Source organism: Condylura cristata, unplaced genomic scaffold (assembly GCF_000260355.1).
Source record: "Condylura cristata isolate star-nosed mole 26May11 unplaced genomic scaffold, ConCri1.0 scaffold00025, whole genome shotgun sequence".
Classification (NCBI taxonomy): domain Eukaryota; kingdom Metazoa; phylum Chordata; class Mammalia; order Eulipotyphla; family Talpidae; genus Condylura; species Condylura cristata.
The window spans coordinates 2404648-2421720 of record NW_004567126.1 but is presented as its reverse complement, the minus strand read 5'-3'; the positions used below and the strand labels follow the sequence as shown (position 1 = coordinate 2421720).

Below are 17073 nucleotides of genomic sequence, written 5' to 3'. Positions count from 1 at the left end.
GTTCGCAGACAACTGAACTAATGAGAAATGGCCTTTTAAGTGTGATTTGGTATCTCTTATTGTCTTATGTGTTCATTAATTATTATAAACATTTACTGAATTGAAGTAGTATCTACAAACTGCATGTTCATAAATTTTGGTAAAGGAAAAAAGGGTGACTGAATAGCAGCTTGAAAAGGAAGATCCTTTCTGGCCTGAGGAACATGGGGTGACACAGATATTATTGTAGACATGATGGAATTAATGGAACTCTCCTTCTAGAGTGACACATGTTCTCTCTGTAGCTGGAGTGTGTGTGTCCTATCTAGTGATGGGAGCACCATGAAGCCAGCTACGGGTTGGACTGGAGTGCAGACCCATGCCCAGTAAGTAATTTGGAGTTGTTGTGTCCCTCATTTCTATCTGTAAGTTGGCCTTGACAACTGAAATGCGAGTAGGTGCAGAGTGTCTGATAAGTGTGTGGTTATTTACGAAGCTACCATGTGGTCATAGATAGAGTTGTATATGGGGTGGCACTAAGCTTTCCCTCATGTTACTCCCAAAACTTTACATTTTAATTTAATATTTAAGTTTAATATTTAAATACCTAAAGTTTCTGATGAAAGGCCATCTCACGAGAAAAAAAGTGACACTCAAATTGAATTATAAAATTGTAAAGGATAAACTTCCATGCACAAAAAAACAGAAAGTAAGTTTGAGTTCCAAAATTGAATTTACTATGGAAAAATACAAACATATTTGTTTCTTTCCACAGAGCAGCCACCATCAAATGACCAAGAAAACCATGGGAAAAATGTGCTTCTTTGAAAAGGGTCAAGAGTCAGCTGATGCAGCCACACTCATGAGAGTCCTCTTAAGCCTGTCATTCTCCCAGAGGACAAAGGGTAGAGGGACAATGGCCACAAAATTATATGTAGGCCAATAAACTGCTAACATGTTTTGGGTTTCTTGGAAACTGCTTGATTTCAGGCAGTGCTAAGGTTTGAGTGTAACTTATTCCCTGTTTATTCTAGTTTTGTTTTCTTTTACATTCACAAATAGATCTTCCACTGACACTAGTCCAGTGTTAGTACTGCTATGAATACATAACTGGAATGATTCAGAATGAGGTGAATCTCTGTGGCATCCTGTTTAACCAAAACTTAATTTTTAAATATTTGTTATTAATAAACTTAATAAAACATTGTTTGAAATAACCAGTTTTCAATCCATGTTAGCATTCCTGTAGTACTAATGAAACTTTTAGGTCAAGAGCTTTGGACTGAAGCCAGAAGAAAATGGTATAAAGCTCTACCTGCACTTTCCCCCCCCACACCTGTCCTCCCATCAGACAGAGGTGTGCTGGGGCCCAAAGGCAGTGTCTCTGATAGTCAGTGTTTTTCATCTGGTTTGTCACACCCCTAGCCCATGTTTCTGAGTTTCACTCCATTGAACCCTCACTGTTCCTTAGGAATTAGGAACTTGGCGAGAGAAGGGAAGACCGAGGACAAAGTGAGAGTGAAGCAGTCGAGGGCCCTTGTTACCACTTTCATCCCGGCACTTCTGCTTTCATCAGGTTTACACATAGGTTTTCCAAAAGGGTTTCTGTTTAAGGAAGGCTGTAGCACTTTACAAGTATTGAGAACTCTTAAACTGAAGGATATGTGGAGTCTGCAAGAGTGAACATTTCATGAGACTCTTGCAGGGTGCTAACTTCGGTAATTTCTTGTCCAATACCAAATGGTCATTATGCTGTTCCCTTGAGTGGGGAGCAAGCTGTTCACATTGATAATATATATTATTAACCTGCCCCTTGGCTTCAACCTTGATTATAAAGAACACCTTTCAGTTCTTCCTTTGCCTGCAAAGAAGTCCCTTCAATTGCTCATGTTCTCTGCTGTCCATGAGAATTTCTATTTTCTCTTATCCTCTGAACTCACAGATGAGGAAGTTGTGGCTAGAAATTTAAGGAATAAATATGCTCTTTCAAATCAAGATAATGTATGCTGAAGCAATGTTTAAACAGAAAGATGTTGTTAGAAGAGGAAAGCAGAAATCAAGAAGGTAAGAAAAATGCTGAGAAAGGAAACATGGCAAGCTGGAAAGGTGTTGAAGAACATAAACAGTGTTTCTCAACGTTGAAAGTGTAGGGCTGTGGAGCATGAATAGAGCAGCTGCAGACTTAAAGCCGTTTTTCTCACCAACAGTGGAACAGAGGACACTGTGGATCTTTTCCTGGTCAAGGTTTCAACTGATCTCCCTCACCAAAATGCTTTCTCACATGGACCATGCCATGGAAACGGTGTTGTTCATGGTTCATAGACTTGCTGGGGAAAAAGGCTACTTAACAAAGGAGGGCCTGAGCATATTCAAGGAAAAGCAGTTCCTAGGATTTTGGACTATCAAAAAGAGCCACTGGCAGGAGACCAAAAAGATGAAGGGCCCAAAGTAGTGCCAAGATGGCAGGGTGGGCATCCAGAGCCCTTTTTTCCTAATAGCTGTTCTACAGAATTCTAGCATCAGTCTCCCTGAGCCAATAAAAGGAAACAGAGTTTTAGGAGAAGAAACATGGGACATGGGTTAGTTTGTTGACAGAACTGAAAGGGCCACAGACTCATCTCTGAAAGACCACCATCCTGCTGTTTGGCAGGGTGAAGGGTTTTTTATACAAAGGAGCCAAACAGAAGGGATGTCGGTGAGGGTTGGCATGTTTGATACAGGCATATGAAGAGTTCAGGTGGGTGCCAGCTTGGCTTGTTAACACCTGATGTTTAACTTCCTTAGATGTTTAACTTCCTTATTATCCTTTTCAGGATACCCTCTCTTTTCCCTAGAATACAAGACAAATTTTTTAAATGCAACAGATAGGAATGCTTCTCTGATGGGGCAGGAAGCCAGCCCTGTCCTATTTCACTGCATCAGCTGGGCTCACCATCATGTATAATTTTAACAGGGTGGTCCCCAGGAAAAGGGGTGGTTCCAGGTTTCCTGCCCCACCCAAGGGAGGATGGAGCTGAGCAGAGATGAGTAGCCAGAAGGAGGCCTGAGGGAGGCACATGGAGCAGAGACTTGTTAAAAAGTGGCTCTTCTTTCTTGTCCCTGGATTCTTTGAAACAGATTTGGGTGAGAGGCCCATGGGAAGGTTCACTATGGCCGCATTCACCTTGATTTTGATTTTGCTCTTTCCCTCCCAGACTTGTCTGGCCATTTCTGACTTTTCCATGGGTCCCCGCCAGAAGGTGCTTTAGACTTGTGGTGGGCTTCCAGGCCTTGCTTTGGGCCACTCCCTTTTGGGTAGACTTTTACCCATGAAGGGATGAGTAACTTCAGGTGTCTGATTTAGAAACTATATTCTTTTTCTTTTCTGTATTGCCCACTAATTGTATTAAACTTCCCTTCCATTATATGTTTTGAATTGATGCAGTAGATGGCAGAACCCATTTAGAGCAGGCAGGTTTGGGGGTTCAGTGGTGCTCTCTCACTCCCCTATAAAACAATGACTATTTGGCAGTATATATGAAGCTAAAGGGAAAGAAACAGGCATCCAGGATCAATACCCCTGTTCCCTAAGAGTCTCCCAGAGCGTGCCTTAGGGAATCTGCCCAGTGGCCTCCCCCATATAAAGACTTCACAAGCAGATCAAAACCTTAGAAAATGTACAAATGCAATCCAACACCCTTTGACCAGAAATGATAGAGATTTCAATTCAAACCAGATAAGCTTCTGATTTTTATATTGCTTGCCTCCTCTTGCCCTTGGTACATGATGTCATTTTTTGGAGTTAGTGGGTTTGGAATGTGGGGTCCTTTGGTTCACTATGGGGAACATTTCACCAGAGCTCCCCTTTCAGCGGCACGTGGCACATTCCCCAGGTGAGTTTCTCCATGAGACAGAGATGTCAGTTATATTTAAAAAGTAGGTTTATTAGGGAATGAAACAGAGGAGTAAAGGACACTTGCCTAGGCACCAGAAAGAGCTGCCCCCAAAAGGGAGAGACCTGCATGGTTGCAGGCGGGTGGCCCTGAGAGTGGCCTCCGCTGAGGGAGGTCAGTAGAGATAAGCTCCAGCCTGGCACAGGTCACAGGCAAAGAGATGCTGCCCTGTGGAGGGAGGGAGGGTGGAAAGAAGCACCTACATAGGCACAGGTGAGCAGAACACAGCTGCCCCCGGGCCAGTGCAGAGACTGCACGGATACAGACTTCTCTCTGAGAGGGGCTCACTCCTTGTGAGCCTAGGTTTGTTGTTGATTTTGAATAGAATCTAAAAGGGACAGGAGATCCCACAATGGGCTCAATCTGTACCTTTTGGATCTGCGACAAACAGAGCCTACCACAGTCTGCTACCTGCTTTATAACCTAGGAATTGGTCCTAAAGAACTTGCTTTCTGTAGCTGGGTGAACAGCCATGCTAATCCCTTCTACCCCAAATCCTTGGGCAAGTCCACCTTGTGATTCCTCTTTTCTATTCCTTTATCCATCAGTATACAATTTCCTTTATAAAAAAATACCCATAAAACTATGATTTCACAAATATGATTGTGAAGTCAGTTTTGAAGATACAGGATTTGGAGAATGGGGTCCTTGGGTTAACTCTGGGAAGTTTCACCAAAGCTCCCCTTTGAGCAGAACTGGCAAGTTTACCTGGTGAGTTTCTCCAGGAGACAAGAGGAGGCACTAAAGTTTGGCAAAAGTCATGATGGAGGTTGTGTTACAGGGCAACCCACTGTGAATTGGGTTGCATAATGAAGGCAGGTCAGGAAATTTGGAGCTAGACCAGCATCAGCCTCTCTCCTGCTGTAGTACCTTCTACTAAAACTAATATGTGCAACTTTTAAATTGTTAAAGTCATCTTAAGGTCTTATCAGATGTCTGCTTACTAATTAGCCCCCTCATATGGTAACTGGTGCACAGAAGATGCTAAATAAGACCTTCCGAGTGAATTCATACTTAGGTGAGTGCATGCATATGAAGAATAAACAATTGGTACCTAGCCTTAAAGAACAAGATATGCTACTTGGGGAATCAGGACAATTAAAAATAAGACCCTGGGGAAGGGGAGGGAAGTGCACGGGACTATGGTGATGGCACAGGGTGACTTGGTGATGGGAAACACAGCGGGATTACAATTGAGATGGAAAAAAAAATGTACAAAATGATGTAAAAATAAACTATTATATTAAAAAAAAGAACAATAAAAAAAAAAAAATAAGACCCTAGACTCATATGTGGTCTTTAGCCAGGCCTCACCTAGTGCATTTTGCCAGCCTCATCTCAACTGACACATTCTGACAGGTTTTAAAGAAGGACTCTGTTATCCTATGATACCGATGAACAGTGTCTATGTGGAGTGGGGGTTTCTCTCATACTCTACCTGAAGACAGGGGTGTCTATGTGGAATGGGAGTTTCTCTCATCCTCTACCTGAAGACACGGGTGTATATGTGGAGTGGGGGGTTTCTCTCATACTCTACCTGAAGACAGGGGTGTCTATGTGGAATGGGAGTTTCTCTCATCCTCTACCTGAAGACAGGGGTGTATATGTGGAGTGGAGGGTTTCTCTTATACTCTACCTGAAGACAGGGGTCTTCTCAGCCAAGACTCTCAAATCTGGGCTTGGACGAAGACAGGAAAGTCAAGGTGCTATGGAAAGAATGTTACAGGCAACTACGTAAAGGCACAAGGGAATCCTGCTGAACCTGGGAGAGCTGCCTCAAACTGAATGCTTGCAGAGTTGACTTTTGGGCACAGAGTGCCAACATATACCCTCTACTGGTGATACTTTTGGGCACAGAGTGCCAACATATACCGTCAATACCGGTGAGTAAATGGGCTCTCAGATAAGCATTTGCAGATTTGCCTCCTTTGACAAATTTATGATGGAATTGGTTTTCCCAGAGCTCTTAACTGACTGTGGGTTTACTTTTTTTCCTCTTCTTTCTTTGCAGTTTCTCTTGACAGGTTTAGGGTCAAGGAAAGGAATCCCAAACAAAAGCAAATAGTGAGTAAGCTCACTCTTGGGCACCGACTCCTCTTCCTCCCTGTGCTGCCCCCCCCCCATTACTCTTGCTGATTCCCCATTTTTGTTTGTCTTTGTGTAAATAAAGGCTGGTGCCCACTGGTCTCCATCCCAGCACTAACTTTTACTTCCTCCCCTTTGCGGACTCTCACCCATCTCCCCTTTTTCTTTGTTGAACATTGTATAAATAGCCCTGTAACTTGCCAAAGAGCCGGACGGTGGTCTTTTGGATATGAGTCTGCTGCCCTCCTCATTTGTCAACAAATAAAGCCACTTTCCTTCTCCATAAACTCTGTTTCCTTTTATTGGCTGAGGGAAACTGAGACCAGAGTTTGGTAAAAACGAGGGTGGGGAGGGAGGCCTGGGGGGGGACCCAAGGTGCATGCAAAACTCACAGCACATCACAACAGGCACAATCAAATAGCAAAGCCCATTTTTTAAAGGTCACAAAGTACTCTACGATCAGGGTCTTCTCAAATACAGCATCAATAGAAACAAACTTGAGAAGACAACTGCGTACCCCTGGGAGGGTGTCTACTTCACACAGGTACTATTTGATATTAATCATAAGATTGCAACACTAAGCAAAACCAAATAATCTGCTCAGAGTCACCCTTTGTGATTGCTCAGGCCATTCATTGCTAATCAAAAGGATGTTGTGAAACATGAGTCAGATAGCCTCTGGCTCTCCAGAAGTACAAGTGCTCTGCATATAAAGGAGCTTCCTAGTTGTGCTATTAAGGCAGCTGGCAGGTGATTTCCTTCAGCTGAGAAGAAAGACAGAGACTAGCATGTCCAGCCTTCCTCTGCTGCTGCTGCTTTGGGCCATGGGCTCTCAAGGCTTCCCAGCAACTTCAGAGCAAGATATGGAGACAGTTCAGGTAAAAGCTGCCTGACACATGCCAGAAACACTAAAGCCTTATTTTTTCCTTTTTCTTCTACAGTATAACAGTGATAGTAATATACCGGACTTTATTTAAGGGTATTATCTCCTACAGAAAGAAATTTCTGTCTGGAAATGTATTTAACCAAGTTGTCTCTTTTTCCAACTGGAGGTTGGATCAACAAACAGTGTGCTGATGCGGTTCTACATAGTTTAATTCTGACTTCACAGTAATCAATGGTAGGGAAAACTCAACTCTGAAATTATATTTGAATTAATAGAACAGTAAGAACTATAAAATCTAAACACAAGCTTGAATAGTTCTCTGTTTCCGCTTAAATATTATACTGTCCATTTTTAAACAAGTCAGAATGATTTTCCAACCAGTGTCTCAATAATTTTATTTTAGAAATATCTGGAAAACTACTACAACCTAAACATTGATGGAGAGCATATTAAAAAGCAGAAAAGCCATGACACACTGGCTGAAAAGCTGAAGCAAATGCAGGAATTCTTTGGGCTGAAGGTGACTGGGAAGCCGGATGTTGAAACTCTGAAAATGATGAAGCAGCCCAGATGTGGGGTGTCTGACATGGCCTTCCGCTTTAAACTTACTCCAGGGAATCCTCGATGGGAACATACACACCTGACCTACAGGTAACCAGACTGAGCACCAGTGTGAGAATCTGTTTCCTATCACAGTCATAATATAGGTCTGATGTGTATTTTTATTTGATTTTAAGGATCGAAAATTACACACCAGATTTGCCAACAGCAGATGTGGACCATGCCATCAACAAAGCCTTTCAACTCTGGAGCAGAGTCTCACCCCTGACCTTCAGCAGGGTCTTTCAGGGTCAGGCAGACATAATGCTCTCCTTTGTCTGGGGAGGTAAGCCCTTCCCCTTGCGTGAGAATATTCCTACCTTAGTGCTCACCCTGCCACTAAATCTCTTCAGCTTTGTGCCTGGAATTCTTTGTTAAGAGGAGTGTTAACCTCCCATTTAGATTAGGGAGGGTGCTACATTACATGCTATGAATTCTGGTGGTCTCTTAGAAAGCTAATGCTTGTACTGCTGGGTCAGCCTAAATAGAACCACAAAGGACCCTGCTGGAATTGTTTCTTGCAGATCACCGTGACAACTCTCCCTTTGATGGACCAAATGGAAACCTTGCTCATGCTTTTCAACCAGGCCCAGGAATTGGAGGTGACGTTCATTTTGATGAAGAGGAAAGGTGGACCACTGATTCCAGAAGTGAGTCAATGCATTTTCCCAATCTCAGTTCCACCTCCCCTTCATGGTTCACTGCGACATTAGTATATTTAACTGAAAGAATGCATGTTTAATACTGCTACTGAGAAAATTAATGCTACGTTGAGAAACATGTGAGAGAAGGATACTGCTATTATTAACAACTGTTGCCTACAAATAAGCCACTCTCAAATTTCTGTTTAAAAGATATTGGAACTCTTAATGTTCTATTTGTAGGCATCTCGTAGAATTTGTTTTTTGGTTTTTGGTTTTTTTACTAAAAAGACATACCAGAATTTAACACTGGTATCTAGACTATGGAAATTGTAAGACTATGTGGAAATTAAAGGAATTAAAGGAAGAGAAGGTTGTGTTTTCTAATATTTCTAGCAGTTAACAGGTATCAGATTTGTATTTTTGTATTTAGGGAAAAATATATTGACTGAACTCTACTGCTTCTCTGAAATAATATGTCCCATCAACTCACTAGTAAAGTTGCCCAATTTGTGCTAGACAATCAGCTGAGTTTTTCTTTTTCTCAGTTTCATTATAGAGAGTTTAGGATTGAACATATTTCTTAATAAATGCATTCCTCGAGCCTTCAAAAAAGTTTTATATATATTTCCAACTGTAATCAAGGAAATAGGAGGATTTTGTTGTTGTTGTTGGGTGGTATGTGACTTTTTAATTAAATGTCTCTGAAAGATGAAAACATTTCAAATAGCTGCAAACAACTTTATTGGCCCATTTAGATTACAACTTGTATCGCGTTGCGGCTCATGAATTGGGTCATTCCCTTGGACTCTCTCATTCTACTGATATTGGAGCTTTGATGTACCCAAACTACATCTTCAGTGGTGATGTTCAGCTAAATCAGGACGACATCAATGGCATACAGGCCCTATATGGTGAGGATAAGAAAATTATCTGGGCTGTGGAGTCACTGAAACAGCCATAATCTACATAATGGAAGGCACGGTCGCTTGTTTTCTATGTAGTTTTCTAATGCCAAAACTAATTCCAGATCTTTTTTTTTTTCTTTAGGACCTTCCAAAAACCCTATTCAGCCAAATGTCCCACAAACCCCACAAGTGTGTGATAATAAGCTCACTTTTGATGCTATAACTACAATTCGGGGAGAAACAATGTTCTTCAAAGATAGGTGAGTCCTAAGGTTCTTGTTGTTTCGTATTTGTCATAATGACAACACTCACTACTCTGGGTCTCTGTGGGCCACCACTGAGCTTGACATGAATTTATCTTACACGTGTTAACATACACAGTATGGCAGCAATTGTTTGCATTTCCACATGATGAACTAACAGCAAATTTATTTTCCCACGTGTATTCTGCTATTTGACCCTCAAGAAGATATACCACTGGGGAAAAATAAAATCAGTAAATATAGTCCCATTTTACAAATCAGTAAAGTTAGGCAGAGAAAAGAAAAGAGAACTTTTCAAGGTTCTGAAAAAAAAAATCAAAATTGATGTTTTGAAATTATTTTGCTACAGTTTACTATTTCCTTAAACTCTCAAGGTTGTTTATATCTGATGTTTGTGTATAACAGAAATACAAAGGTGCCCTACCACGAGTGCCCTGAAGCCTATAAGCTAAGTCTCCACCCACTCCCATCTTAGAGAGCCAGATGTTAAATATTTACCAACACACCACAAGTGCCAGCGATAGGGAACTGAATGCCAGCGAGAAAATGTCATCACTCAGATCAAATCTTTTTTTCTTTTTTACAATTCAGATTCTATATGCGCGTAAATTCCTTTTACCCAGAAGTTGATCTCAACTTCATTTCTGTTTTCTGGCCACATCTGCCCAATGGATTTCAAGCTGCTTATGAAGTTGTCTATAGAGATGAAGTCCGGTTTTTCAAAGGTAATGTTTACAGTTCCCTTTCACTTTGTTAAGAATTAATTTTTCATCTATATCAGGGTTGAGATATGAGAGTACTGCCTACTTTCTCTCCATGGGCTTTTAAAAAGCTCACAGTTTCATCTACCAGTGAAGAAAAGTCTATCACCTTAACTAAGAATTGTACAAAATACCTCTGAGTTATTTTAAATAAGAAGTGTAAGAATCGATGCAAATAAGACATTTTCTGACCTGTTTATGAATTTGGACTTAGGAAAGTATTTTCTATGCAAATTACTTGTATATCTTAAGTCTCTCTATATGCCAGTGTGACAGGAATAAAATGGAGAAGTTTAGGTCAGTACCATAGAGAAAACAGAACTAAACATTTGAATCATGTGATTCCTGAGAGCCTATAATATATACATATGACTCTGCAGGCTTGCTGTAAACATAGAACTCTCACACCAGCAGCAATTAGAAATAAAGAAGTTTATATAAAGTTCTCAAGGTCCAACCTCATTATCAGCTCCTATACCACAACTTCCTGAATTTTAACAAGATTTCCAGGCAACTAGTATGTATATGAAAATGTAAGTCCTGATTTACCATGAATTGAATGGTAACTTCTTTGATTTTATCATGATGAAATGCAGATGATGATCAGCTTTTAGTTTAGAAGACATTATACCCAACACTAGTATTTCTGCAGATACATGTATGGCAAAGTCCAAATGTTAAGACACGTGACCCACTTTTATTCTTAAAGCAATGAATTTAGCACTTCTGAGACACAAAACTTGGAAACAGACTTTCTGTTTCATGAAATCACACACGATTTTAGACACACCAAGCCTCAACTGCTTTTTCTACAGGGGGTAAAAAAAACCTACTTGTGCCATAAAACCGAACCTGACTTCAAGACATAACAATAGTTTTATATGATGTGGGGCTTTCTAGATATAAACATACAGACTCTGGATACCACATAAAGTCAAATATTTGGAACTGCATTCTGCAGATGCAATGATTTTTACCTGGGATTGCAAGTCATTGAGTCACTACAATACTCCAGCTATTAGGATACCAATAGCCCCTGTACAACCTGAGGGAATGAACTTTATAAGGCTGAGCTGCCAGAAGTAAACTCCTTAGTCATCTGAACATCTGGCTTTGCAAAGATGCCCATAGTCCTATAAACTAGCCATTCACACACTTTGCCACAGATTTGAATCATCTAATAAACCTTAAAATGCATACTGACTTAATCAGTCTAAGTTAGGATAATGGCATCAGTATCTTCACAAAGCTTCCCAGGTAAGTGTGCTGTGCAGCCAGGACACTGCAGCTGCCTATGAGACAAAAAGCTAAGAAGGAAATCTGCTTCCTGTCTACTGGTGTCTTGGGCAAGTGTTTTCATCCCTGTTTCTTAATTAACAGGTAACAAATACTGGGCAGTTCAGGGGCAATATGCACTATACGGATACCCCAAGGACATTTACAGCTCCTTCGGCTTCCCCAGAAGTGTGAAACACATTGATGCCGCTGTTTCTGAGGAAGAAACCGGAAAAACATACTTCTTTGTTGCTAACCAGTACTGGAGGTAAAGGCCAAATACAGAAAATATTTGGGCACCACTTATTTCTATAGAGACAACATTCTAGAATGAATGATTTCAGCATGAGTCTCGTGTGGCCTTGGCCAGTAGCCTTTCCTATGAAGCCTGTAGTCAGTCCAGCTTCCAAGTCTAATGATCAGTCTTCACCTTTCAATATGAATACATGAAATGCATGCAATCAGGGAAGCACAGAGCTGAATTTGAAAAGGATATTAAAAGGAAGGTACATAGTTTCATAGTTATTTTAACCAACAGAAACTTACCAGACATCACAGTGACTTTAACAGGGAAGTGTATAGAGAACTAGAATCCATGCTGGGGTTCAGAGGAACCCAAACTCTTATTCTCCCTTACCCATACTCCCCACCTCATTTTTCACATGATCTACAGAATTAACAGTTTTCATCTATTCCTGCTGGTTAATGAATTTGAGAAGTCTAAATATTTAATAACGGTTCTAACACTTTTTTTTTTAACTAGGTATGATGAATATAAAGAATCCATGGATGCAGGCTATCCCAAAATGATAGCAGATGACTTTCCTGGAATTGGCAACAACGTTGATGCTGTCTTCAAGAAAGATGGTAAATGAATATATTTATGTATTTCCTCTATGATGTTGCTATAGAAACATTAATGTTATTTGGAAAATCAAATGCCACAAATATTTGTCCTTTAAAAATAACTTGGGTTCTTCAAGAATCCAAGGTAAACCTAGAAATCATTTGTATAATGTGATTAAGTCTCTTTTGTTTTATTTCTAGGATATTTCTATTTCTTCCATGGAACAAGACAATACAAATTCGATTCTAAAACTAAGAGAATTTTGACTCTCCTGAAAGCAAACAGCTGGTTCAACTGCAGAAAATAATTGAGCAACTATCACAAAGTGAACATAAAAATACATTTCAGTAGCCCGAGGAAAATGTTTTCCGAAAGAGCCATGAACTGAAATACAATACAGTGTTTATATTATTATTACATTTCATTCTGCATGTTTTTCACAATTGAAACTGTAATGTGTCCCATGAAACTGCTATAATTCAGCCATAAATGATGGTGAGGAAACTTCATGACTAGTTTAGTCACATGGTCCAGTTTTACAAAGAGTCTCTGACACATTGGTCCTGGGAACAACCTCAGTGATAAGCATCTATTTCAAGAGAAAAAGAGACAAGAGATAAGACTCTTCACCTGAGGAAAAGCCCTTCAAGAACATGTGAGCAGCCACTTCTTGTATCATGCTAACATTCAGGGGACAACTTTTATTACAGAAAATAAAGTGTTTTATGTTTGGAATAGAGCCATTGTCTGTGCGCTTTTATAATCTTAGATTTAAATCTGTTTCAGTCTACTGTTAATTCCTGGTTAGAAAGTCACATCTTACAGAGATCAACTCCCATATCTGAAATGGGAATTAGAAAAATATTCACCATTCGCCTGGAACTGACATCCCACAGGACAGGGAAGAGGGATCTACTTCCAATGTCCATTCAAGGATCCTAAACTGATTTAAAAGAGCAGGGACAGTAGAGTAGAGCTTTCAAAGGGCATATACGTTTCCTTTTCTGATCCCAGGAGAAGGTTACATTTCCCATGGTCCAACAACATGAACTTGTGGGGAAAGTGGTGGGCCCTGGCTCTCACTCATCCTGACCATCCAGAGGAAACCAGTATCACTTTCAGATGGAAACACTGACTGCTGGCGCCAATGTGTCCCATGCTCTCCCCTTTGCTGCAGCGATTGGTGCAGAGTTCCTAAAAGATACCTGCCTCCCCTCCATGCCTCAACAGATTGTGCTTAAGCAAGAAATGAGTTTTATTGGAAAAGCCACTGAGATGTTAGCTACTGTTAGAGCTGCCTAATCTGGTTTACTGCATGAAATAAGCACTATCCAGCTGATCATGATTGATTTGGGAGGACATTAATGTTAATAGGAGTCCTGCATGTGGCTTCCATGTTCCACAAGTTTGTTTTATGAGAACTTCACAGCATGCTCAGTAGTGTCTGTAGAGACTTTCAAAATGCCTACAGACTTGAAAATAGTTTAAGATACTTATTGATTCTGAGACAAGCAGTTCTTAAAACAAGCATTTGGAAAGTCCTGAACCTTTCCTTTGGACAGATCTTTTCTCTCATCATTATTTTTAAGCTGAAGTGTAATATAAGAAGAGAAAACAACACTCATCATCACTGTTCATATCACTGAATGGCAAAAAAACTGACAAAGTCTAGACCAAGAAACAGAAGAACACCATCACCAGAGCCCCCACCCCCATCACTGCTCACACTTAGCCTCACTCCAATTCATGATCAGAGGCTAAAATTGGAATTATTTGGCAAGCAGTGCTGTCAGGAGAAGTGGGAGACATTTTAAAGCAAGTTGAAAACATGGTCTTAGAGAGAGCCCTGATCTCATGGACAAGAAGTCAGGGGCAAAAATTAAACCATGGTTAACTCCACTGGTTGTTAAGGAAGCAGAAAGGCCAAGAATGGCCAGGATGTTCATGAAGAGAATGATGAGGAAAAATATCCTGCTTTAGAAAGCTTAACTATTGATTGATAAGATGATTTAACCATGCAGGACTATCCAGAATTGTTGGCTCCTTTGCAAACTTGTTTTTGTAAATGATTACTTCAAAGTGTTCTACTGACATTGTGATGTTCAGAAACAATTCAGGTCTGGTGTGCGTGGGTGTGGTGTAATAAAATAAAAGCAAAGAAACTGACAAGATTCCATTACCAAATTCATTCAAATGTGGGTTGAGTTCTAAAATGTTCAGCAGCACAGATTGGGTTTGGTGATCAATCAAAAAGTATCTAAGAGGAAGTGCCCAATAATGATTTATTGATGGAAGCTTGAGAGAGATCTTGGTAAGAAGTGCAGATTATGAATTCATCAGCAATTATAAGAGATCTTGGTAAGAAGTGCAGATTATGAATTCACCAGCAATTATAAGAAATAACCACCATAAGACTCAGAAAAGGCAGAACACCAGAGTTATGTACTCATTTATTTGTTTGTTCACTCATTCAAGAATATTTATTAATGCCAGCTATGAACTGGGTATTGGGTTAGAGGTTGGAATAAAACCCAAAACATCCTTCTTGCCACAGCAACATACCAAAAATCATGTATAAAACCAAAAGTTTTTATTAAAAGTTTGGGTGTTTCTTTTTCAAGAGATCAGTTCTGGGCTGTTAGAGAAAATGAGGTACAAGTAGATTACCCAAGAGGCATACCCTTTATTTCCCTCCAGCTATAAAAAAAAAAAAATTGATGCAGCCATTTCTGATAAGGAAAAGAAGAATCTTTTTTTTTTTTTTTTTCTCCTCAGAGAACCACTACTAGAGGTAGAATATAACAGGAGAACTTTGTATGGAGCCTAATTCAAGAAATTATCTCCTTTCTTGAATGAAACCCCCCACTTCTCTTAACTTCCAACTTTCTGACTATGTAGAAGATGATTTGTAGTTATATAAAGGCTCTTAGAACAGTTGGTCCTTGGGTCATGTATCCTAATGCCAACAGGAGGGCAGGCAATGGGGCTCATGAGGAAGTTCAGGGGTACACAGAAGCAGGGTTGACAGGATGTAGACACAGGTCTACCAGTCAAGTGAGAGAGCACCAAAAGTTTATTTTTAGCCAAATAGTTGACCTGACTAAAAACAGAAAATCAAGCAAATCACAAAAGCATCTCCATACATCCTGACCCTAATTTTCCAGTACTTCAGAACTCAGCTCAGGAGTCACTTTCCTGAGACACACTGCTCTCTCAAATAGTCTAGAGACATGCCCTCGTGCTCCCAAAATACTTGTCACACTCGACTGCAATGATTGCCTCCAAATTACCCAAATCGGGCTGCCACTTCCTTGAAGCATTTGCCACTCTGACTCAAGGGCACAGTAAATGGCATGATGAGTGTGCGCAACAAAGGATGGTTAAATGAGCCGTTAAATGGGTCCCTAAGCCTAGTGAGGAAGTAATGTTTGACTGTAGAGCAAAGAATGACTGGAAGCTGTCAGCTCCACAAATCTGGAGAGGAAGGGCTTTTTCAGAACAGGGAGCCACGTGAGCAGAAGCATGGAGGTGTTAAGATGACAGGCCATGTGCAGGGTCTTGAGGTGCTTGGCTAGAATCAAGAAAAGAACAGGCACTTTCTATGTATATTTGGGAGAGAAAATGATTCTCTATTCTACTTGTCAACTTATAATTGAGAGCATGCAATTTTACTCAATAAATGAAATAACTGAGCTCTATGAAGTTCAAAGCTAACATTACCTATACACTGAAGGATCAATTTACCCTGTACACTTATTTATTCAATTATTCCTTAGATGATCATCTAATCACAGCATCAAATCCATTACTGAAGTAGACAGTCTGTAAATTTCAAAATAATGTGCTCGGGCAGTTAGAAAGCAAACTGCGGCCCTCTCTGGTGGCACAGCAAGTTAAAAAGCGCAGCACTACAGTGAGGCACAGCCACTTCAGTGCAAGTTCAATCCCAGGTCCTGGAAGAGCTCCACATGGCACAGCACACCTCCCCTGATTTGCCCTTTGCTCCCCTCAGCAGTGTACTTTGTCAATCTGCCTGTTCTGCTCCCCACTCTGTCTCTGGTGAATCCTCTCACTGCCTCTACACCTCCGGCTTGTACCCCAGTTCTGTATGCATAAATAAATAAATCTAAAAAAAAAAAGAAGAAGAAAGAAAGTAAACAGCACCATCCTCTGCGGTGATATGTATACAACATTTTCTCAGCAGCTCAGCAGACAAAGACTATTTCAGCAAATATGTGGGGGAAGAAATGACCTAGTCCCGCAAAGATTCAATCAAAGGAGATTTTTTTGTTTATGTATTGCAATTTAGGAATAAATCACTCCAGACTTAGTGGCATAAAATGGCTATCCCCCTGGTCCTGTGGCTGACTGTTCTTATCTGTGCTGTTCCTCAGGCTCGTTAGCCTTTGTCATCTGTGGTTAGTGGAGCCACTGAAGCATCTCCACTCTTGGGAAAGAGAAGAAACAGCACGGGCACCTCCTTCAGACTCTCCATCTGGGTGGCCTGGGCTTGCTCACAGTGTGCAGTCTCAGCAAACAGATGTTGTACACGGTGACTCAGGACCCCAAGAGCAAGTATTCTGAGACTAGTAGTAAAGGATGCCCATTCTCTAAACTACTACATCATTATTGCCTTATTTTAATGATCCAAGTAATAACAGATATCACCCAAACACAAGAAGAAAGGACATAGAGCTCTCAAAGGCCCAGGATGATGGAGTTTAAAAAATGAGAGTAACTTTTTATGTGCAAATGAGAACTGACAGACTCCTACCAACTTGATGCCTGTGAGGTCAGCAAGAATCACAGTTCTTTGGAACATGCTTCCTGGAGCATGAACCTGGCAAGGGAGGGACGAGTTGATGTCCAGAAGCTAAACTGTAAATGATTATGTCA

At 40.6% G+C, this 17073-nt stretch overlaps 1 protein-coding gene across 2 annotated transcripts; it reads left to right on the top strand.

Annotated features, from left to right (window-relative positions):
• The first annotated feature begins 269 nt into the window (after positions 1–269).
• MMP1 (matrix metallopeptidase 1) lies at positions 270–12484 on the top strand. 2 transcript variants are annotated; one of them, XM_004689051.1, is made up of 11 exons: positions 270–280; positions 6793–6874; positions 7286–7533; positions 7620–7768; positions 8007–8132; positions 8882–9037; positions 9174–9291; positions 9886–10019; positions 11436–11598; positions 12094–12197; positions 12378–12484. In XM_004689051.1, exons 1-11 carry the CDS (start codon positions 270–272, stop codon positions 12482–12484), a joined length of 1398 nt encoding a protein of 465 aa, XP_004689108.1. The 2 variants fall into 2 exon arrangements, with proteins under 2 accessions (XP_004689108.1, XP_004689107.1); XM_004689050.1 differs by lacking the exon at positions 270–280 and having other exon boundaries at positions 6785–6874.
• Positions 12485–17073: the final 4589 nt, after the last annotated feature.